This window comes from Podarcis bocagei, assembly GCF_964188305.1.
Source record: "Podarcis bocagei genome assembly, chromosome: 15".
NCBI lineage: Eukaryota > Metazoa > Chordata > Lepidosauria > Squamata > Lacertidae > Podarcis > Podarcis bocagei.
Window position 1 is genome coordinate 7,420,407 of NC_138141.1, and position 17,026 is coordinate 7,437,432.

At 45.6% G+C, this 17,026-nt stretch overlaps 1 protein-coding gene across 1 annotated transcript; it reads left to right on the forward strand.

The window, feature by feature from the left end:
* The first annotated feature begins 3,328 nt into the window (after positions 1-3,328).
* STAR (steroidogenic acute regulatory protein) lies at positions 3,329-14,216 on the forward strand. Its single transcript, XM_081172249.1, has 7 exons — positions 3,329-3,475; positions 6,758-6,871; positions 7,017-7,144; positions 8,218-8,376; positions 9,317-9,501; positions 9,605-9,698; positions 10,579-14,216. Exons 1-7 carry the CDS (start codon positions 3,412-3,414, stop codon positions 10,699-10,701), a joined length of 867 nt encoding a protein of 288 aa, XP_081028375.1. The 5' UTR covers positions 3,329-3,411; the 3' UTR covers positions 10,702-14,216.
* Positions 14,217-17,026: the final 2,810 nt, after the last annotated feature.

A 17,026-nucleotide genomic window follows, 5' to 3' on the forward strand; every position in this document is an offset into this window, starting at 1 on the left:
CAGTTGTTAGGCCTGGTGGGGTGGGGAGAGGTGAAGATCCCATCAGGAGTATGAACTATTGTCAGAAACGCAGAGAAGGGGAGGCCCCATGACCGCTATTAATCTGTTTAGAAAAAAACAATCTCCCAAGTGACACATCCAGGCTGTGTATACACTATGCCTTTAAATATATGGAATCCTCGAAAGATTACTTCAATGGTGTCTCCGGAAATTTTTACACATCACTTGGGAAGACAGGCGAACTAATATCAGTGTACTGGAAGAAGCAAAGATCACCAGTGTTGAAGCAATGATTCTTCAACATCAACTTTGTTGGACTGGTCATGTTGTGCGGATGCCTGATGATTGTCTTCCAAAGCAACTACTCTATTCTGAACTTAAAAATGGAAAGCGTAATGCTGGTGGTCAACAAAAGAGGTTTAACGACTGTCTCAGGGCAAATCTACAAAAATGTAGTATAAACGCTGACAACTGGGAAACACTGGCCTGCGAGCGCTCCAGTTACCAAAGGCTGAAGACACTTGAACTCAAGACACAAGGGAGAAACGTGATAAGAGGAAGGCATGCTTGGCAAATCCACAATGTGATCAACTCCCACCAGGAAACCAATGTCCCCACTGTGGAAGCACGTGTGGATCCAGAATTGGCCTCCACAGTCACCTAAGGACTCATTGTTAAAACCGTGTTTATGGAAGACAATCTTACTCGGCTACGAGTGATCGCCAAAGAAGAAGAATACCTTTAAAGCACATTCAAATGACAGAAAAATGTTGGAATGAAGTTATATGCCTTTAGTAGAAACGTTATAAGGAGTTGAGTATAAATAGATTAATAGAGTATTAAAGGAAAAAATAAGGTTAGAATGAGTAAAGATAATTATAGGATAGAAAACAGAGGAAGATGGAAAGGAATTGCTGAAATAATTAACAGAAGTGGAATACAAAAAGGGAGGTGTGAGGAGGTCGAGGAAATAAGTGAATGAAAGATGGGATAATGAAATTGTTTGATTTATTTTATTGTTTTTGTTTTGTTTTGTTAGCTTAATGTATGGTATTGTCTTTTTAGTGTTTAATTTGTTGGAAAAGTAATAAATATTATTTAAAAAATAATAATAAAGCACATTCAAATGACATTCCCCTCCCTCAAAGAATTCTAGGTTCTGCAGTTTATCCCTCACAGAGGTACAATTCCCAGCAGCCCACAGTGAACAACAGCACCTAGAATTCTCTGAAGGGAAAAATGTGCTTTGTATCCTTAGCATCTCATGTTATTTGGACCCAAGCCTCTGTTGACCATGTAAAACCCAGTGGATTTCATGGCTGTGCAGGAATTTGAACTCTGGGCCTCACCCACTCAACCTTCAACACTCCGTCCATGACACCACAGGTAGAATCTTAGAGACTGAAGGGAAGCAGGCACAGGGGCTTCTCAGTGGTGGCACCCGCCCTGTGGAATGCCCTCCCATCAGATGTCAAGGAAATAAACAACTATCTGACTTTTAGAAGACATCTGAAGGCAGTTTTTAATGTTTGATGTTTTACTATTTTTTTAATCTGTTGGGAGCCGCCCAGAGTGGCTGGGGAAACCCAGCTGGATGGGCGGGTTATAAATAATAAATTATTATAATATTAATAATAACTTGGGGTCCCCTAGCAAAAGAGCACCTGCCTTGCATGCAGAAGGTCCCAGGATCAATTCCTTGTGTAGAGGTGGAGCTGGGAGAGAACCCTATTTGAAACTCTGGAGAGCAGCTGCCAGTCAGTGGAGACACTGCCAAGATGGACCCAGTGGTCTGACTCAGTAAAAGGCAGCTTCCTATGTACGTTTGCTGCAGCTTCCTTGACAGGTGGCCAGCTGAGGGCTTATAAACACATACCTTCCCTCACTCTTTCCGGGCACAATCCAAGCTCTAAAGCTTTATGTCAGAGTGCATCCCCCACCCACGGAACTTCCCCTGTGAAAACCCACTCTTTAAAGCTGAATAAGAGCAAATGGCAATCCATGGAAAAACTGAATGGCCATTTGCTCTGACCGAGCTCTAAAGGGCAGGTTTTCATGGGGAAAGCTCCAGGGCAAAATAAAAAGAAAGAATTAAAGCCATCAGATACTTTAAAGCGCAGATGTGTGCCTGGAAAGAGAGGGGCAAAAGGTTAGTGTGGGTAAGCCCAGAGTCTCTGCTTCAGTACTTCCAGCAGAAGTACAGTGGTACCTTGGGTTACATATGCTTCAGGTTACATACGCTTCAGGTTACAGACTCCGCTAACCCAGACATAGTGCTTCAGGTTAAGAACTTTGCTTCAGGATAAGAACAGAAATTGTGCTCCGGCGGTGCGGCAGCAGCAGGAGGCCCCATTAGTTAAAGTGGTGCTTCAGGTTAAGAACAGTTTCAGGTTAAGTACGGACCTCCGGAATGAATTAAGTACTTAACCCGAGGTACCACTGTATTTAACCTGCTGTTGGAATGGGATGCTACCTCAGTTGCTTCAACTTGCTTGCCTTCTTACTTACAAGTATTCCAGGGAATTGTCCTACGGTCGTTTTGCTCAGCAGCGAGAAGGATGGGGACAAAGCCTGCATTGGTTGGATCTCCCTGTTGAAGGCTTGCTCCGCCCCGTCTGCACTTGGCGCTGACTCCAACTGCATTTCGGCTCCTTGCTTTCTGCCTTACCTGTCCCAATGGGCACCAGTCCCTACTGCTGTTTCTGATGCCAGCTTTGCTTTGGGCACTGTGTCCACCCGCTTGCCTGAGAAGCTCAAGATCAGGGGTAGGCAAACTAAGGCCCGGGAGCCGGATGCAGCCCAATCGCCTTCTAAATCCGGCCTACGGATGGTCCGGGAATCAGCGTGTTTTTACATGAATAGAATGTGTGCTTTTATTTAAAATGCATCTCTGGGTTATTTGTGGGGCATAGGAATTCGTTCATCCCCCCCAAAAAAATATAGTCTGGCCCCCCACAAGCTCTGAGGGACAGTGGACTGGCCCCCTGCTGAAAAAGTTTGCTCAAGATACTCAGAGAGAGAAAGGAAAAACTTTTGGCTGCTGTAATTGGCTTTTTCACAGAGCTGCTTAAAAAGCATGGCAACTCTGCCAGGAAGGCATCTGGCAACCTTCAATGCAGGAAAACCAGCTTGAAGGGTTTGGGGATTGTGCAGCCTGCCCTCTGCCCTCTTGCGAGATCCACGCCTCCCACCTGCTTGCCCCCACCGCAAGCTCATGAGGCGATGGGTTTGGCCTTGGTGTCAGCCAGCCTGCTGTAAGTGATGTCTTTTCTTATCTCTCTGCTGACAAACCAGCATCCTTCGCTGGCTATTTAAGAGCAGAGGGGAGAGGCGACACCAGCAAAACAGCAGCAGAGGCGCTCAGAGACACAGGGAAGCCAGGATCCTCCGCAACTCTTTCAGACTTCTGTGATGCTGCCTGCGACTTTCAAGCTGTGTGCCGGCATTTCCTACAGACACCTGCACAGCACAATGGGTGAGTACAAACCAAACAGCATTACTATCATCTTCAGAATCAGAATCTTTTTGAGGGGGAAAATGTGCTTCAAACATGACTTATAGTGGGTACACAGTGTAAATGTGATCAGATGAATCTCCTACAGTTTCTTTTAAAGGTAATAGCAACTATTGGTGTGTGTTTGGGGGGTTATTCAGATCACATCCATTGTGCAAGGGCTGAACCCTTTGCCTCCCTGCTATTTTCCAGATTTAAAAGTTGTTTCTGTATGTTCTTACTGTGGCACAAACAGAATTGAAATCAAGGAAATGATGAACGGCTCCTCTCCCCTGGTGCTGCAGTTCCTGTCTGAACGGCTGCAGCTAGTAGCTTTTTCATTCCTTGTGTTGCTTTTCAACCTTTTCTAGCAAGCCATCTTCTGGGATCCAGTGGGTGAAATATTGATGTATAAGTGTAAATAACTTTAAAAGAGCAATTTTTGTTGTAGCGAATAAAAAGTTATCATGGATGTTTCGCGTTTTCTGGCTGCTTGACATGTTGTTAATGGCTAGCCTGGGAAGCATAGGGTCTTTTGCAGTGAGCTCCCGGATTTTTGCCCTTTCCCTCTTTTTAGAACTTTTCTTTTTTTGGGGGGGGGGACTTTGCTTATAGTGGGAGGGTGCACTGTAATGTTGACCATAGCTACGCAACTCTCCTTATCTACCAGTGGCATTGATGTTTGTGCATTAGCCTATGTACATTTCATGTAAATGTGTGTCATGTGCCTTTAAATAACCCAGCCATGCCCTTAGATGCATCTGTCTGTTGCATGCAGAAATGGAAACCTTACATTTTGTAGTTCAGGGGAATCTAGTGGTGGCTGCTGCCCATTGAGACAAGTAAGGCGGAAAGCAGGGAAACCACCAGCAGGGAGAGCTGTGGCCAATGACAGGCAGAGCAAGGAATTCTAGTTTTGTCTCCAATTACCGTACATCCCTAAAGAGGCCATGCAAACCCTTGGACTGGTTTTGAGGAGGAAAAGCAGGCAGGTAGAGATTGGCTAAGGGCAGGCTGAGGGTGGTGAGAAAGTACTGTACTCCATTTCCTCGAAAAAATGGCCAGTCTCTACGGGTTTTAGATGAGCTCAGCTGCAGCATGCAGAAGGTCACAGCTTCCATGTCTAGTTAAAGTATCTCAGCTAAGGGGGCTATGAATGTAACTAGGGCGTACTTTCCCCTCCCCAGCTGTAGAGAGTTTAAATCGGGGTTGGAGAACCCGATGTCTTCTAAATGCTGGACTCAACTCTCATCGCCCCAGCCAGAATGCTCATTCCTTTTGGGAATTATAGGGAGAGAACTACCCAAACTGTATAGAAATTTATTCGTGTATGCGACTACAATGGCAATAATGTTACTTGCCCCAAAATGGAAGAAAGTCCAAGCAAAAGAAGAATGGCTACAAAAAACTTATGAAATATGCAGAAATGGTGAAACTTAACCGAAAAAAATAATAAGTCAAGATAACAAACTTTTTATAAAAGAATGGAAATGGTTTATTGAATATTTACAAACTGTAAACAGATAAGAACATTGGCAGGATTCTTGTAATAACCTGCAGTTCTATAAGTGTATATATTTAAAGTAGATGAATAAATGAGGAAATTAAGTTAATTTGGATATGCAGGAAATATTTTTTAAAAAATTAAGGAACCGCAGAAAGAAGGGGTAGGATGTCAAGTTTTGAAATGTTAAAATGACTGTAAAATTATTTACATGTATAAAACTGAAAGTCATAAATAAAATATTTTAAAAGGATGGGAAATGATCATAGATGATGGGAACTTTAGTCAATTAACACCTGGAGGGCCTCACTTCATTGAGACTTGAAGGGGTTCTGCGACTTTCAGGACTAGGCGTTTTCAGGCAAAGAAAATAGATTTCCTCTGTTTGATCTTGCAGATATTTAGTTCTGAAAAGCAGCTTTTGATAGATAGCATTGGCTCATGTGAGAAGGGGAAAAAAGTGCAGGAAATTTTAAAAATGGCTTTTGGTATAAATGTGGTGGTAACAACTATTTGTATATTTTCTGCATTCTTAGCAATTAAATATCAGTGGTGAGGAAGAAAAAACAAACAAACACCTGGAGGGCAACAGGTTCCCCACCGCTGGTTTATATTGACACGAATTCTGTTCACGCTCTTTAAGGTTTTTCTAGGGGGTCAATGGAGTCAGTTTTCATATGATGGTTCCTTGTTTCTAAAAGCCTTTATAGTCATAAATCTGTGTGCATGTTTGTAATGCATCCTGATTTCTTGCACAACTCTGATAAATTAAAGGCACTTTAAGTGCTTTCTTTGAAGAAATAAGCAAGAGATACAGAGGTACATAATTTACAGTGTAAACATGCCTTTACCAGAATTTGTGCAATGTTCTCATTCAAATGGAGCAGAGGAGAAATCAGTTTGGCAGCTTTGTAGTAAAATCAGCAGAGTAGTGTTTCTACTGTACCTGGATTCCCCTCTTAAGCTAAGAAGGCAACAAAGGAACTTGGAAATGGAGAAATGTTCCAGCAGCGTTTAAAACAATCTTGGGTCCCCAGATGTTGTCAGACTACAGCTACCATCATCCCTGAGCTGACCACTGGCTAAGCTGGCTGGGGATGGTGGGATTTGTAGTGCAACAACATCTGGGGAGTCAAGAACTGTTTTAAACAATAAAATGCAAACAGGACTCCTGACACAGGCTGTCACTGCTGATTTAGTTTTAGGGTTTTTTTAACAGCTGGAGGTGCAGGTGGGTTCGGGGAGGAGGGTTGCATGAAGAACCACTGGCAGTCATTCTCTTCAGGACTAATTGGAGTGGGTGGAAGGGCAGTCAAGTTCAAAGGGCTCAAATCTGTACACTAGTTAATTTTTCGGCTTCTGATTAAGTTTCACAACTTGCTTTTACTGTATGTACATCAGTTCAATTTACAGCCCTCAGTTTACAGCTGCAAATTTAAGCAAGTAAGAGATTAGACTTAGTAAAAGATTTCTCTCTGTGTTAACTGTCCAAATCTTGTCACATTAAGGAGTTTAAAATATTCATAAATATTAATAAAAATATATTGGTTCTGGTGGCACAAGAGTAGACTGTGTTGAACATGTCCTCTCAGATCAGCTCACTCTTTTGGGTGCTTTATTTTTCTGTGTTGTTGTTTTTTAATGATGGTTAGGAACATTGAAAGCTGGAAGTATCCCAGGCCTCTCTGGACCTCAAAGGGCCTGCTTCTACGGGTTCAGATATGGCTTTTAATACCACTGTTATGCTTTCCTCTCCTCAGGCTTAAAGAGACAAGCAGCTGCTGCAATTGTCCAGGAGCTGAATAAATTTGCAGTTACCAGGCCTGGTCCCAGCAAGTGGATCAATAATGTGCGCAGAAGGAGCTCTTTGCTAAGTACGTATAATGAGGCACAGCTCTTGTTGGGCATGTTTTATCCTTGCATTTTGGGGCTGCTGAATTTTTGGTGGCATTGAAAATACAAGCTTTGTTTTTTAAATAAAAATTAAATTAAATTAAAACCTGCTCCAACTTCCAACAGGTTCTAGACTGGAAGAGAATCTCTTCAATGAAATGGAGATGTCCTACATCAAGCAAGGAGATGAGGCGCTTCAGAAATCACTTAAAATTCTTGGAGAGCAGGAGGGCTGGAAAACAGAGACAGTGATGGTATGCATGTTGCATTGTTCATGGGGGTCGTTGTTTGGTGTTTCCTTCTACTTTGCTTGCAAAGGATCAGGGAAGATGTCAGTTGGGGTCACCAACTTTGCAGCCTTCAGATGGAGAGCTGAATTTTAGTTAGGGTCAAAATATCATTTCAAATTCACAATTAAAATTAAAATTCACAAACCAAGGTATCTTTTATTTTTTAAAATAATTCTTATTAAGTTTTCTGTTTTACAATTTCAAATACACATTTTACATCCTTAAGATATCAATGACTTCCCTTCATCCCTTTCCATGGTTCAGGTTTAAACAAACAACTGTTTTTTGAGTTTGGATGTTAGGAGGAACTGTGGTTAATATAAAGCTGGAAAGGGTTCCTTCTGATCTTCTCACAAGTGTAAAAGGAAAAAAAGTGTGTCATGCAAGCCGGTGGCTTATTGCAGCTGGTCCTTCTAGTGGTAATTCATTATTTTGCATCGAAATGGGCCTAATTTTCTTCATGCTGCTCACTCTTCCACCCCGCCTGCATCTTTCTACCCTAAAAAAGGAGCAAATATTGTGGTCCTACTGATGCAACTTTTATAGACCCTAATCCATTGATTCAGGCATAGTCAAACATGGTGTGCTCCAGATGCTGCCTGGACTTCAGCTCCCATCACTCCTGACTATTGGTCCTGCTGGCTGGGGCTGATGGGAGGTGGAGTTCAACGTCTGCAGGACATCAGGGTTCCCCATCCCTGGTCCACACACCAACTGGTGGTAGCTCTCCAGGATTTCAGACAAGCCTTACCTAGAGCTTGAACTTGGGTCCTTTTGCCTGCAAAGCATGTGCTCTACCTCTGAGCTATGGCCCTTTTCTAACATTAGCCATCCCCCTGGCTAGCACATTCTGGGCCAGTTGTAGCTTCAAGGCCAGCCCCATACAGAGCACATTGGAAAAGCCCTGTTGTGAGATTATCACGTGGGAATCGGGCTGGATGCAACATACTACCTAATAATGGGCTTAGCTCTCATGCTTTGGGTTATGCAAGCCAGCAATGCTAACAATTTAGACCCCCTTCTGCTTTTTTCTGCAGGCCAATGGTGACAAAGTCCTGAGCAAAGTACTCCCGGATGTGGGGAAGGTATTCCGGCTAGAGGTGGTGGTTGATAAACCCCTGGACTGCGTCTATAGCGAGTTAGTGGAAAGGATGGAGCAGATGGGAGACTGGAACCCGAATGTCAAAGAAGTCAAGGTAAACACACACAGAAACGCATTCTTGGCGAAAGGAGACTGTGCCAATGGCTTACGCATTCAACTCTGCAACGAGTTGTAAAGCACATTGCTTTGCCTGATCAGTGATTTTTTGCGTAGCTATTAGTAGAAAAAGTATATTGTAGAGGAGGGGTGGTCTGAAGAAAGTTTGGGATCTACTGAAAGATTCCTTGGATGATTCACAGTAAATCACCAAGCGTTGCTTGCTTCTTGTGGTGCAACGACAACAAATTAAAATCTCAAGTCTTTAAAACAAATCTCAGCATAGCTAACCAATGTCTTGATCTCAGTGTTCCACACCTGTAAAACATGAGCATTAATGAGGTGTTTGGGCAGCGCTTCTGGCCAGTTTTAGACTCTAGTGTTAAGTGTCTCAGATCTGTAATCATGCAGACATGGGTGCATTATGGTATTTGTGGGGTATCTCCATTGTAAGGCTCATAGGCCACGCAGGCTCGTGGGGAATTGGCTCCCTCCTGCTCCCTCCTTCAAAGGACAGAAGAAAGGCCCCCTCATGATTCCCACTGGAGGCAGAACCTAGTCATCATGGTTAGTAGCCTTAAAAGCCTTATCTTCCATGAACTCATCAAAACTGCTTTTAAAGCCATCCAAGTTGATGCCATTGCTACATCTTGTGGGCCACCATTACGCACCCGGCTGTGGCTGGTGACCTTTACACTGTGTGCTTCCTGCCCATGTTGGTAGCACCGATCACGTGTTAGGAACAAAGGGAAGTCTCCTTCTGCCTCTTGTCTCTCCCTTCCCCAAAGTAATCAGCACTGCGCTCCTCCCAAAAGTGAGGCAGGAAAGGAATTTGTCGGCCATAGCAGGAATTGCATCAGCTACCAGCAAGGAGGTGCAGTAAGTATCCCTGTATGAAAAATGACAACCCTTTGTTTTCATTGGCCATCTTTCTCCAGATCTTGCAGAAGATCGGCAACGACACGGTGATCACTCACGAAACTGCAGCCCCAACCCCTGGCAACATCGTTGGGCCACGAGACTTTGTGAGTGTCCGTTGTTCCAAGAGGAGAGGTTCAACCTGTGTCCTGGCTGGCATGTCCACCACCTATGCAGCGATGCCTGAACAGAAAGGGGTTATTAGGTAAAGAGTCGTCCCCCTCTCGATTGCTTTCTCCTTGATTGAATTTGGGGTACTCCGTTTTTTGTGTAATATGCTAACATGATGCTCTCCTGTCCTCCCACAGAGCTGAGAATGGCCCCACGTGTATGGTTCTTCGGCCTCTCCTTGGTGACCCGTCCCAGACCAAGTTAACCTGGCTTCTCAGCATCGACCTCAAGGTACAGGCACACGGTGGACTGAGCTAAATCACTGCATCCATTGGTTTTGCCAGAGATCATCCTCTTGCCATGATTTGGGTGGTGCAACTTTCATAAACAGCTGTGCATTCAGCTCTGCAGGGAGTCGTCTCAGGTGTCACTAAGAGGGATCCACTTTCTGGGGCTCTTAAGAGGGTATTTTTTAGTTAGATGAACTGTGCAAGAAGATACATAGCGCTGTGCCAAGGGTTCCTCCTGCATTCCCCCCCTGCCACTCTCCATCATTTGATGATAAGATGAATTGCGGCTGCATACATTTAAAGCACAACGATACTACTTTAACATTCCTGGCTCCCCCCCCCCAATGAATCCTGGGAGCTGTAATTTGTTAGGGGTGCTGACAGTTGTTAGGAGACCCATACACCCCTCACAGGGCTATTATTCCCAAAGTTCCCTGGGAAGAGGGATAGACTGTAAAACTGCTCTGAGGGCTTGTCCACACTTCTGCTTGTCTCTGCTGTCTAGGCCTGGTTCCGAGAGGATTTTCGTTTGCTCAGCCACTTTTCCTGCGAAAACCTGCTATTTGCTGCGGAATTGGGCTTCCTGTAGATTGATGCTTATGGCAAACCATGGGAAAACCTCTCGGACCCATGCCTAGGAAGTGCAGACAAGCAGGAGAAGCAGGAAAAGTGTAAAAGGGGCTGCGCCCGCAGAGTCCAGAAAGAAAAATAAATCCTGATACCACTTTACTGAGGAGACCGGGGGAGGGGGGGGGATGAACAGAGAGGTTTTGCCTCTTTTTTATTACTCCAGACCTTGTGTATAGCAGGGAGACCTTCACAGAATTAACCCTTTAAGTTGAACACATAATGATGTTGCTCTTTCCCCCCTTCTCTCCCAGGGATGGCTGCCCAAGTCCCTCATCAACCAAGTCCTCTCTCAAACCCAGGTGGATTTCGCTAAGCATCTGCGCAACCATTTGAGCAGCAATTCTGCCTCCATGCAGCAGGCCGTGCGCTGTTGAAGTGGCCGCACACACGCAAGACACTCCTTGTGGCTGATGAATCCCTTTCCCAGCTCATGGACCACTTGCTCAAGGCTCTTCCCCTGGCAGCTGAGGCTCCTGCTCCAGAAAATGGGTACAGGGACATCCATCTTTCCTGCCAATAGAACAAGCTTCCTGCCTGCTCCTCTGAGGCAGCTTTATTTAACCTCTCCCCAAAGCAAGAGTGGGAAATCTTCTTGGTGGTTCTTGTGCTCAGGGGTGGTCTGTTGTGGGTCACATTTCAGCAGTGGTCATTGCCAGAGCCAAAGGGCAGAGTAGGCCACACCTTTGTCTCCCTCCTTCATTTCACCCCCCTCTCTTTTCTCACATCCACACCATACATTGAAGCACTTACGCCGTTTTCGTTGTCAGGGCTTCCCCCAAAGAATCCTGGGAACTGTGCTTTATTAAGGGCGCTGATCTCACAGAACTTGACTTCCCACCACCCTTGACCAACTACAGCTCCCAGGATTCTCCTTGAGTATTAAAGTAGCTGTGATATGGCGTAGCTGTGATCTCTCTCTTAAGCTTGCAAGGGGAGGGACAAATCACTCTTCTCAGAGGTTCAAAATGATTGCTTTCAGAAATCTTTTGAAATTAGGCAGATGGGCTGAAGGTTCAAAGGATTGAAGAGCATAAAAATTCATCCTAGGTGCTTCACTGATCCTTTGATGACAAAGTGCAGGACTACATTTTGCAGCCCCGGGTTTGTTAAAGAGGTTTCCTTTTGAAAGGTGTATCTGAAATACCCCAAAAACAGAGCCAAGTTAATTGAGCTCACAGAACAACTTAAGCTATGATCTTACTTTTTAAAAACCAGTAGAATTTAGTGCCATCTATATTTTAATTTAGTGCATTTATTGTCCCACCCTTTTGTTCCAGGAGCATGGGGTATGCATGTTCCCCCCATTTCCCCACTCCTAATAATGGTGGGTTAGGCTTGAGTAAGAGCTCCTCCACTGCAGCCTATTGATTTGCTTACACAAAGTTTACCAAGGATTCCTCTAGACTTGTTTATGGAGTGGTGACAGCCAGCATTCATCCTCATTTAATCCCCTTCATTGGAACAAGTCTAAATTTCCAGGTGTGCACTTGAATCCCTCCTACAAAACAGTAACAGCCTGGAGAAACCTCAAGAGGTAGCAGTTGGCCCAGGGTCCACCAGAGTGTCTCAGAACTGCATGAGATTTGAAGCAGGGTGTCTGCAGCCTAATCTGGCAGTGCTCTACCCACTGCACTGGTTCGCCATACCTGATTTAGAATCAGTATGCTTGGGCCAGTTCGTGAATGTCTGTTCATGCAACACCTCCTATTTTACACTCAGCTGGCCTCTGCTGAACTGACTGGTTGAGGGAACCTCAGCTGGGTGGCAGAGCTGCTGCCTTGCATGCAGAAGGCCTCCTGCACTGTCCCTGGACCTGCCAACCAAATGAGGAAGGCTCAGGGAGCAGATGACATGGAAGACCTCTGCCCAAGATCTCAGAGAAGCACTGCCAGCCAGAGGAAAAAAGGCTAGGCTAGTTGGACAAGTTATCCGCCTTACTGTGCAACGGAAGGGCGTAAGGAAAGCCCTCCTGGAGCAGCCAAAGACCCATCTAGGTCTAGGATCCTGCTGGCATGGCGGCGAGCCAGATGCCCCTGGGAAGCCCGCAAGCAGGAGCTCAGCACAAAAGCACTCTCCATACTTGCAGTTCCCAGAAGCTGGCATTCAGAGGCATGCTCCTGCCAACAGTGGAGTCGGAACTCCATCTTAGCTGCCTATGTTCCTAACTCTCTCTTACGTATTGTGCCCATAGTGACAGCCTATCGGAAAGCCTTTGTACATGGGATCAGAAAAGAGCCAGTGCCTGTTCCAGGTTTCCAGGGGAACCTGGTGCAAGATGTTCTCCCCGTCTCTGCATGTGTCCCCCACCCTGAGTACACCTACTTTCTCCAGTGTCACTACTGCCTCGCCCCATGTCTCCCCCCCCCCCCGGGAAGGCCCTTCTGCACCAGAACAAGGCCTACAGAGGTTGCTGCTTTCTCACAGGGAAAAAGGCAGCACCAGCAACCAGGAACAGCAGGGCAAAGTATCTCCAAGGATGGGTCATGGGCATGAGCCAAACACTGCTGGCTGTAACCTACATCCAACACGCAAGGTACCTTGGGTTACAGCTGCTTCAGGATACAGACTCCGCTAACCCAGAAATAGTACCTTGGGTTAAGAACTTTGCTTCAGAATGAGAACAGAAATCGTGCTCCGGCAGCACGGTGGCAGCAGGAGGCCCCATTAGCTAAAGTGGTACCTCAGGTGAAGAACAGTTTCAGGTTAAGAACGGACCTCCAGAACGAATTAAGTTTTTAACCCGAGGTACCACTGTAGATCAATGCAGTTTGAACTCACCCTTCATCTTAGTGGGCTTGGTAGCAAGGCACTTGTTTTGTTTAATGTCCATAACAGCAGGCCATGCATTAAAACCAAGTGACTAACTGCTAACCATCCTTTGTAGCTTAAAAGCCACGATCACCACGGAGCAAAACCCTGCTGAATAAAAATAGTGCATTTGTAGCATCTCTGTTTCCCCACCAGTCTCTTGGCTCTCTGGCCAAGGCCTTTCCTCCTTCTCCCCCTCCCTGTCCACATATACGAGCTTTGGTTGACTGCACTGTATTCACCCCCTTGTGTTTTAAGGGAAGAGCAATAAGCTCAGTAGGACAGCATTTGCTTTACATGCAGATAGTTCTACATCTAATCTAATTTCAGGCTTCTGTCTGAAATCCTGGAGAGCCGCTGCCAGTCAGTGTTGACAATATGGAGCTATGAGGGACCAAGGGTCTGGTTTAGCATAAGGCAGCTTACTATATTCTTCAGGACCATAGCAGGCGAGCAGTTAAAATACACACACACAAAAACACACACAAAAACACAAATCTCAGTAACTAGCAGCCTCTCCCTGGTTGATGAGTTACTTTAAAAACAAATTAGTTTCAATGCAAATATGTATTCCATATTGTTTGTTGTTAGGCTTAAAATAAGATAGGTATGCTCCTAAACTCACTTTGTGAATCTGTAATCCCCAAAGTCTGACCTCAGGCTTGGTGTTGGCACATTATCCAGCCTCACAACAGATTTTATTATTTCAGCTACCAAAACCCTTAAATATGCCATTACTCATAACAACCTGTTTTGTTTTGTTTTTTTTAAAAAACACCTGTAGGTATCTTCTTCCCTTGTTTGCAGTTGGACAAAATGTTTATTTAATATTTATTCAAGTCAGGTATATTAAACATGAAAAGCCTGTTCTGTTTTACTCTTGCATTCTCGGTTAACATCTTTTCAAGAACTGGCAGATGGTGCAGTGTGAAGATTTTGTGTGTTTAGACACTAATGCCAGGTGAAAATGAATAACAGCTTCTTTGATCTGAGACACTGAAAATTGTATTTAACAAGAGTAGCAGAAAACTGTGCTGAAAGTTTATGTACTTCTGAAAATAAAAGTATGATTTAAAATGTTCCATGTCACTGCTCTCTTTTTTGCCTACAGGATTAAGACTTTTGAAGCTCATGTAACTGAAAAGGTCTGCCCCTGATTCAGGGACGACCCAGTCAGTGAATTAGGACAGAGAGGGAGAAATGAATTTTATTTTGTATGCTACAGGAATCTGTGACCAACCAGATGTTATTGGACTCCAGTTCCCATCAGCCCCTGGCAGCATGGACAACTGCCATGGAAGATGGGCTCTGGAGTCCAATGACAGCTGAAGAGCCACAGGTTCCTCATCCCTGTTCTATAGCTTGCAGCTTCTGAACGTGGATGGCCAATGTACCATCTGGGTCCAAAGCTCAGTGGCAGGGCACTTTCACTTTGCAGGTTCACCTCTAGCGCACGCTTTCCCCAACCTGCCACGCTCCAGATGTTCTAGACTACATCACCTGAGGCGCCAGGACTGATGGCCAGGCCGAAGGGAGCTGTAGTCCACAGCACCTGGAGGGTAGCAGTTTCTAGAGGACAAACCCTGCCCCTCTAGTTAAAAGAACAGTAAGCTAAGAAGGCTTATGGAGAAGCATTATGGAATGGGCAATACTGGAGTACACGGTGTCAGGCAGCTCCTAATCTCCCAACGCAAGCAAAGAATTCCATCTCCATGACACTTCAGTGGTAAAAGGGAAGAAGAAGAAGAGTTTGGATTTGATATCCCGCCTTTCACTCCCTTTAAGGAGTCTCAAAGCGGCTAACATTCTCCTTTCCCTTCCTCCCCCACAACAAACACTCTGTGAGAGAGAATTAAACATTTGTAAAAGTGCATATTGTGCCAGAGTGAAAAAACTTGTTTTACAGCAACCTCTCTCAAATGTTATCTGCTAGTTCATACTGTATAGCTTGTGTTATTATTATTAATTAAATTTATATGCCGCCCTATACCCGCAGGTCTCAGGGTGGTTCACAAGATAAAATTACAACATAAAAACACAAAATATATAATCAAAATATAAACAGAAACAGCCAAATAACCCCTCCCGCCAAAACACACACACGTAAAAATAGTTTAAAACAATTTTTTTAAAAATGAAAAACTACAATTAAAAAGCAGCTTAAAGGAAAGTAAACAGAATGCTCTGCTGGGCAGCAGCAGTCCTTTTGTAGCCTGTCAGGCCCCACACTAGGCCTGGTGGAGGGAGGCAGGAGCAGGACGCTCAGATTCTCAGCAGGAATTCTCAGCATTCAAGAGTAGTATTAAAATCATACAAGTTCCTCCTCCTCCTTTCCTCTCTACTGCGACTTCACTTTGCAGCTCAGGAATTTATGTCTGAGCAAACCGCTGTTGTTCTGACTGAAGCATGCATCCATGTCTGATAAACGGGACCCCTCTACTGCCCACTACAACTGGGACTCGTACCAAAGCCTTTCAATCTGTTACCTCCGAGGATGTGGACAGGCTGCTTGGATGCGTGAAACCAACCACCTGTCTCCTTGATCCTTGCCCATCCTGGCTTATAAAAGCTAGCCGGGAAGGACTGGGTGATGGGCTCTGCGGGGTGGTGAATGCTTCCCTCTGTGAGGGAACATTCCCAGATCCGCTGAAAGAGGCGGTCATTCAACCGCTTCTTAAAAAACCATCTTTAGACCCGGCCAGTATGGCCAACTATCGCCCAGTCTCAAATCTTCCATTCTTGGGCAAGGTGATTGAGCGAGTGGTTGCTGAACAACTCCAGGCACGCCTGGAGGATGCAGACCATTTGGATCCCTTCCAATTGGGATTCAGGCCTCATCATGGGACTGAAACTGCCTTGGTCGCACTGGTTGATGATCTCCGGTGAGCTAGGGACAAAGGTGAGAGCTGTTTCCTAGTTCTGCTGGATCTCTCAGCGGCGTTTGATACCATCGACCATAACATCCTTCTGGACCGTCTAGAGGGGCTGGGAGCTGGGGGCACTGTTATACAGTGGTTTTGCTCCTTCCTCCTGGGCCGTGTTCAGAAAGTGGTGGTGGGGGATGAGTGTTCAGACCCCTGGGCCCTCACTTGTGGGGTGCCTCAGGGTTCTGTCCTCTCCCCCATGCTTTTTAACATCTATATGAAGCCGCTGGGAGAGATCATCAGGGGGTTTGGGCTGGGTGTCCATCAATATGCAGATGATACCCAGCTCTACCTCTCTTTCAAATCAGAACCAGTGAAGGTGGTGAAGGTCCTGTGTGAGGCGGTTGGAGGATGGATGGCGGCTAATGGATTGAGGATGAATCCTGACAAGACAAAAGTACTGTTTTTGGGGGACAGGGGGCGGGCTGGTGTGGAGGACTCCCTGGTCCTGAATGGGGTAACTGTGCCCCTGAAGGACCAGGTGCGCAGCCTGGGAGTCATTTTGGACTCACAGCTGTCCATGGAGGCGCAGGTTAAGACCCTACCTGCCCGCGGACTGTTTCGCCAGAGTCGTGCATGCTCTAGTTATCTCCCGCTTGGACTACTTCAATGCGCTCTACGTGGGGCTACCTTTGAAGGTGACCCGGAAACTACAACTAATCCAGAATGCGGCAGCTAGACTGGTGACTGGGGGCAGCCGCTGAGACCACATAACACCGGTCTTGAAAGACCTACTGTCAGGGGTTTAGGAGCAGAGGCACGGGCAAGGGAGGAAACAGAGAGCGAAGGGGAGGAGGCAGAAGAAAAGATGAGTGATGACGACGACCCGAGATCTCCTAGTCTTTCCAGTGAATCAGAGGATTCACAGAAAGGAGCACCAGTGGCCAGGGCAAGGGGGGCACCCCAGGAAGATAGAGCCAGAAGGGACTCAGGGGGGAGCAGCTGGAAATCGGGACCAGCGTCACCG

Excerpts from the sequence above, each read along its gene's own strand:
- STAR (XM_081172249.1), top strand. The coding sequence starts at position 3,412 with ATGCTGCCTGCGACTTTCAAGCTGTGTGCCGGCATTTCCTACAGACAC. Across the intron at positions 3,476-6,757 it reads ACACCTGCACAGCACAATGG|GCTTAAAGAGACAAGCAGCT; the intron begins GTGAGTACAAAC and ends TCCTCTCCTCAG. Across the intron at positions 7,145-8,217 it reads GGAAAACAGAGACAGTGATG|GCCAATGGTGACAAAGTCCT; the intron begins GTATGCATGTTG and ends TTTTTTCTGCAG.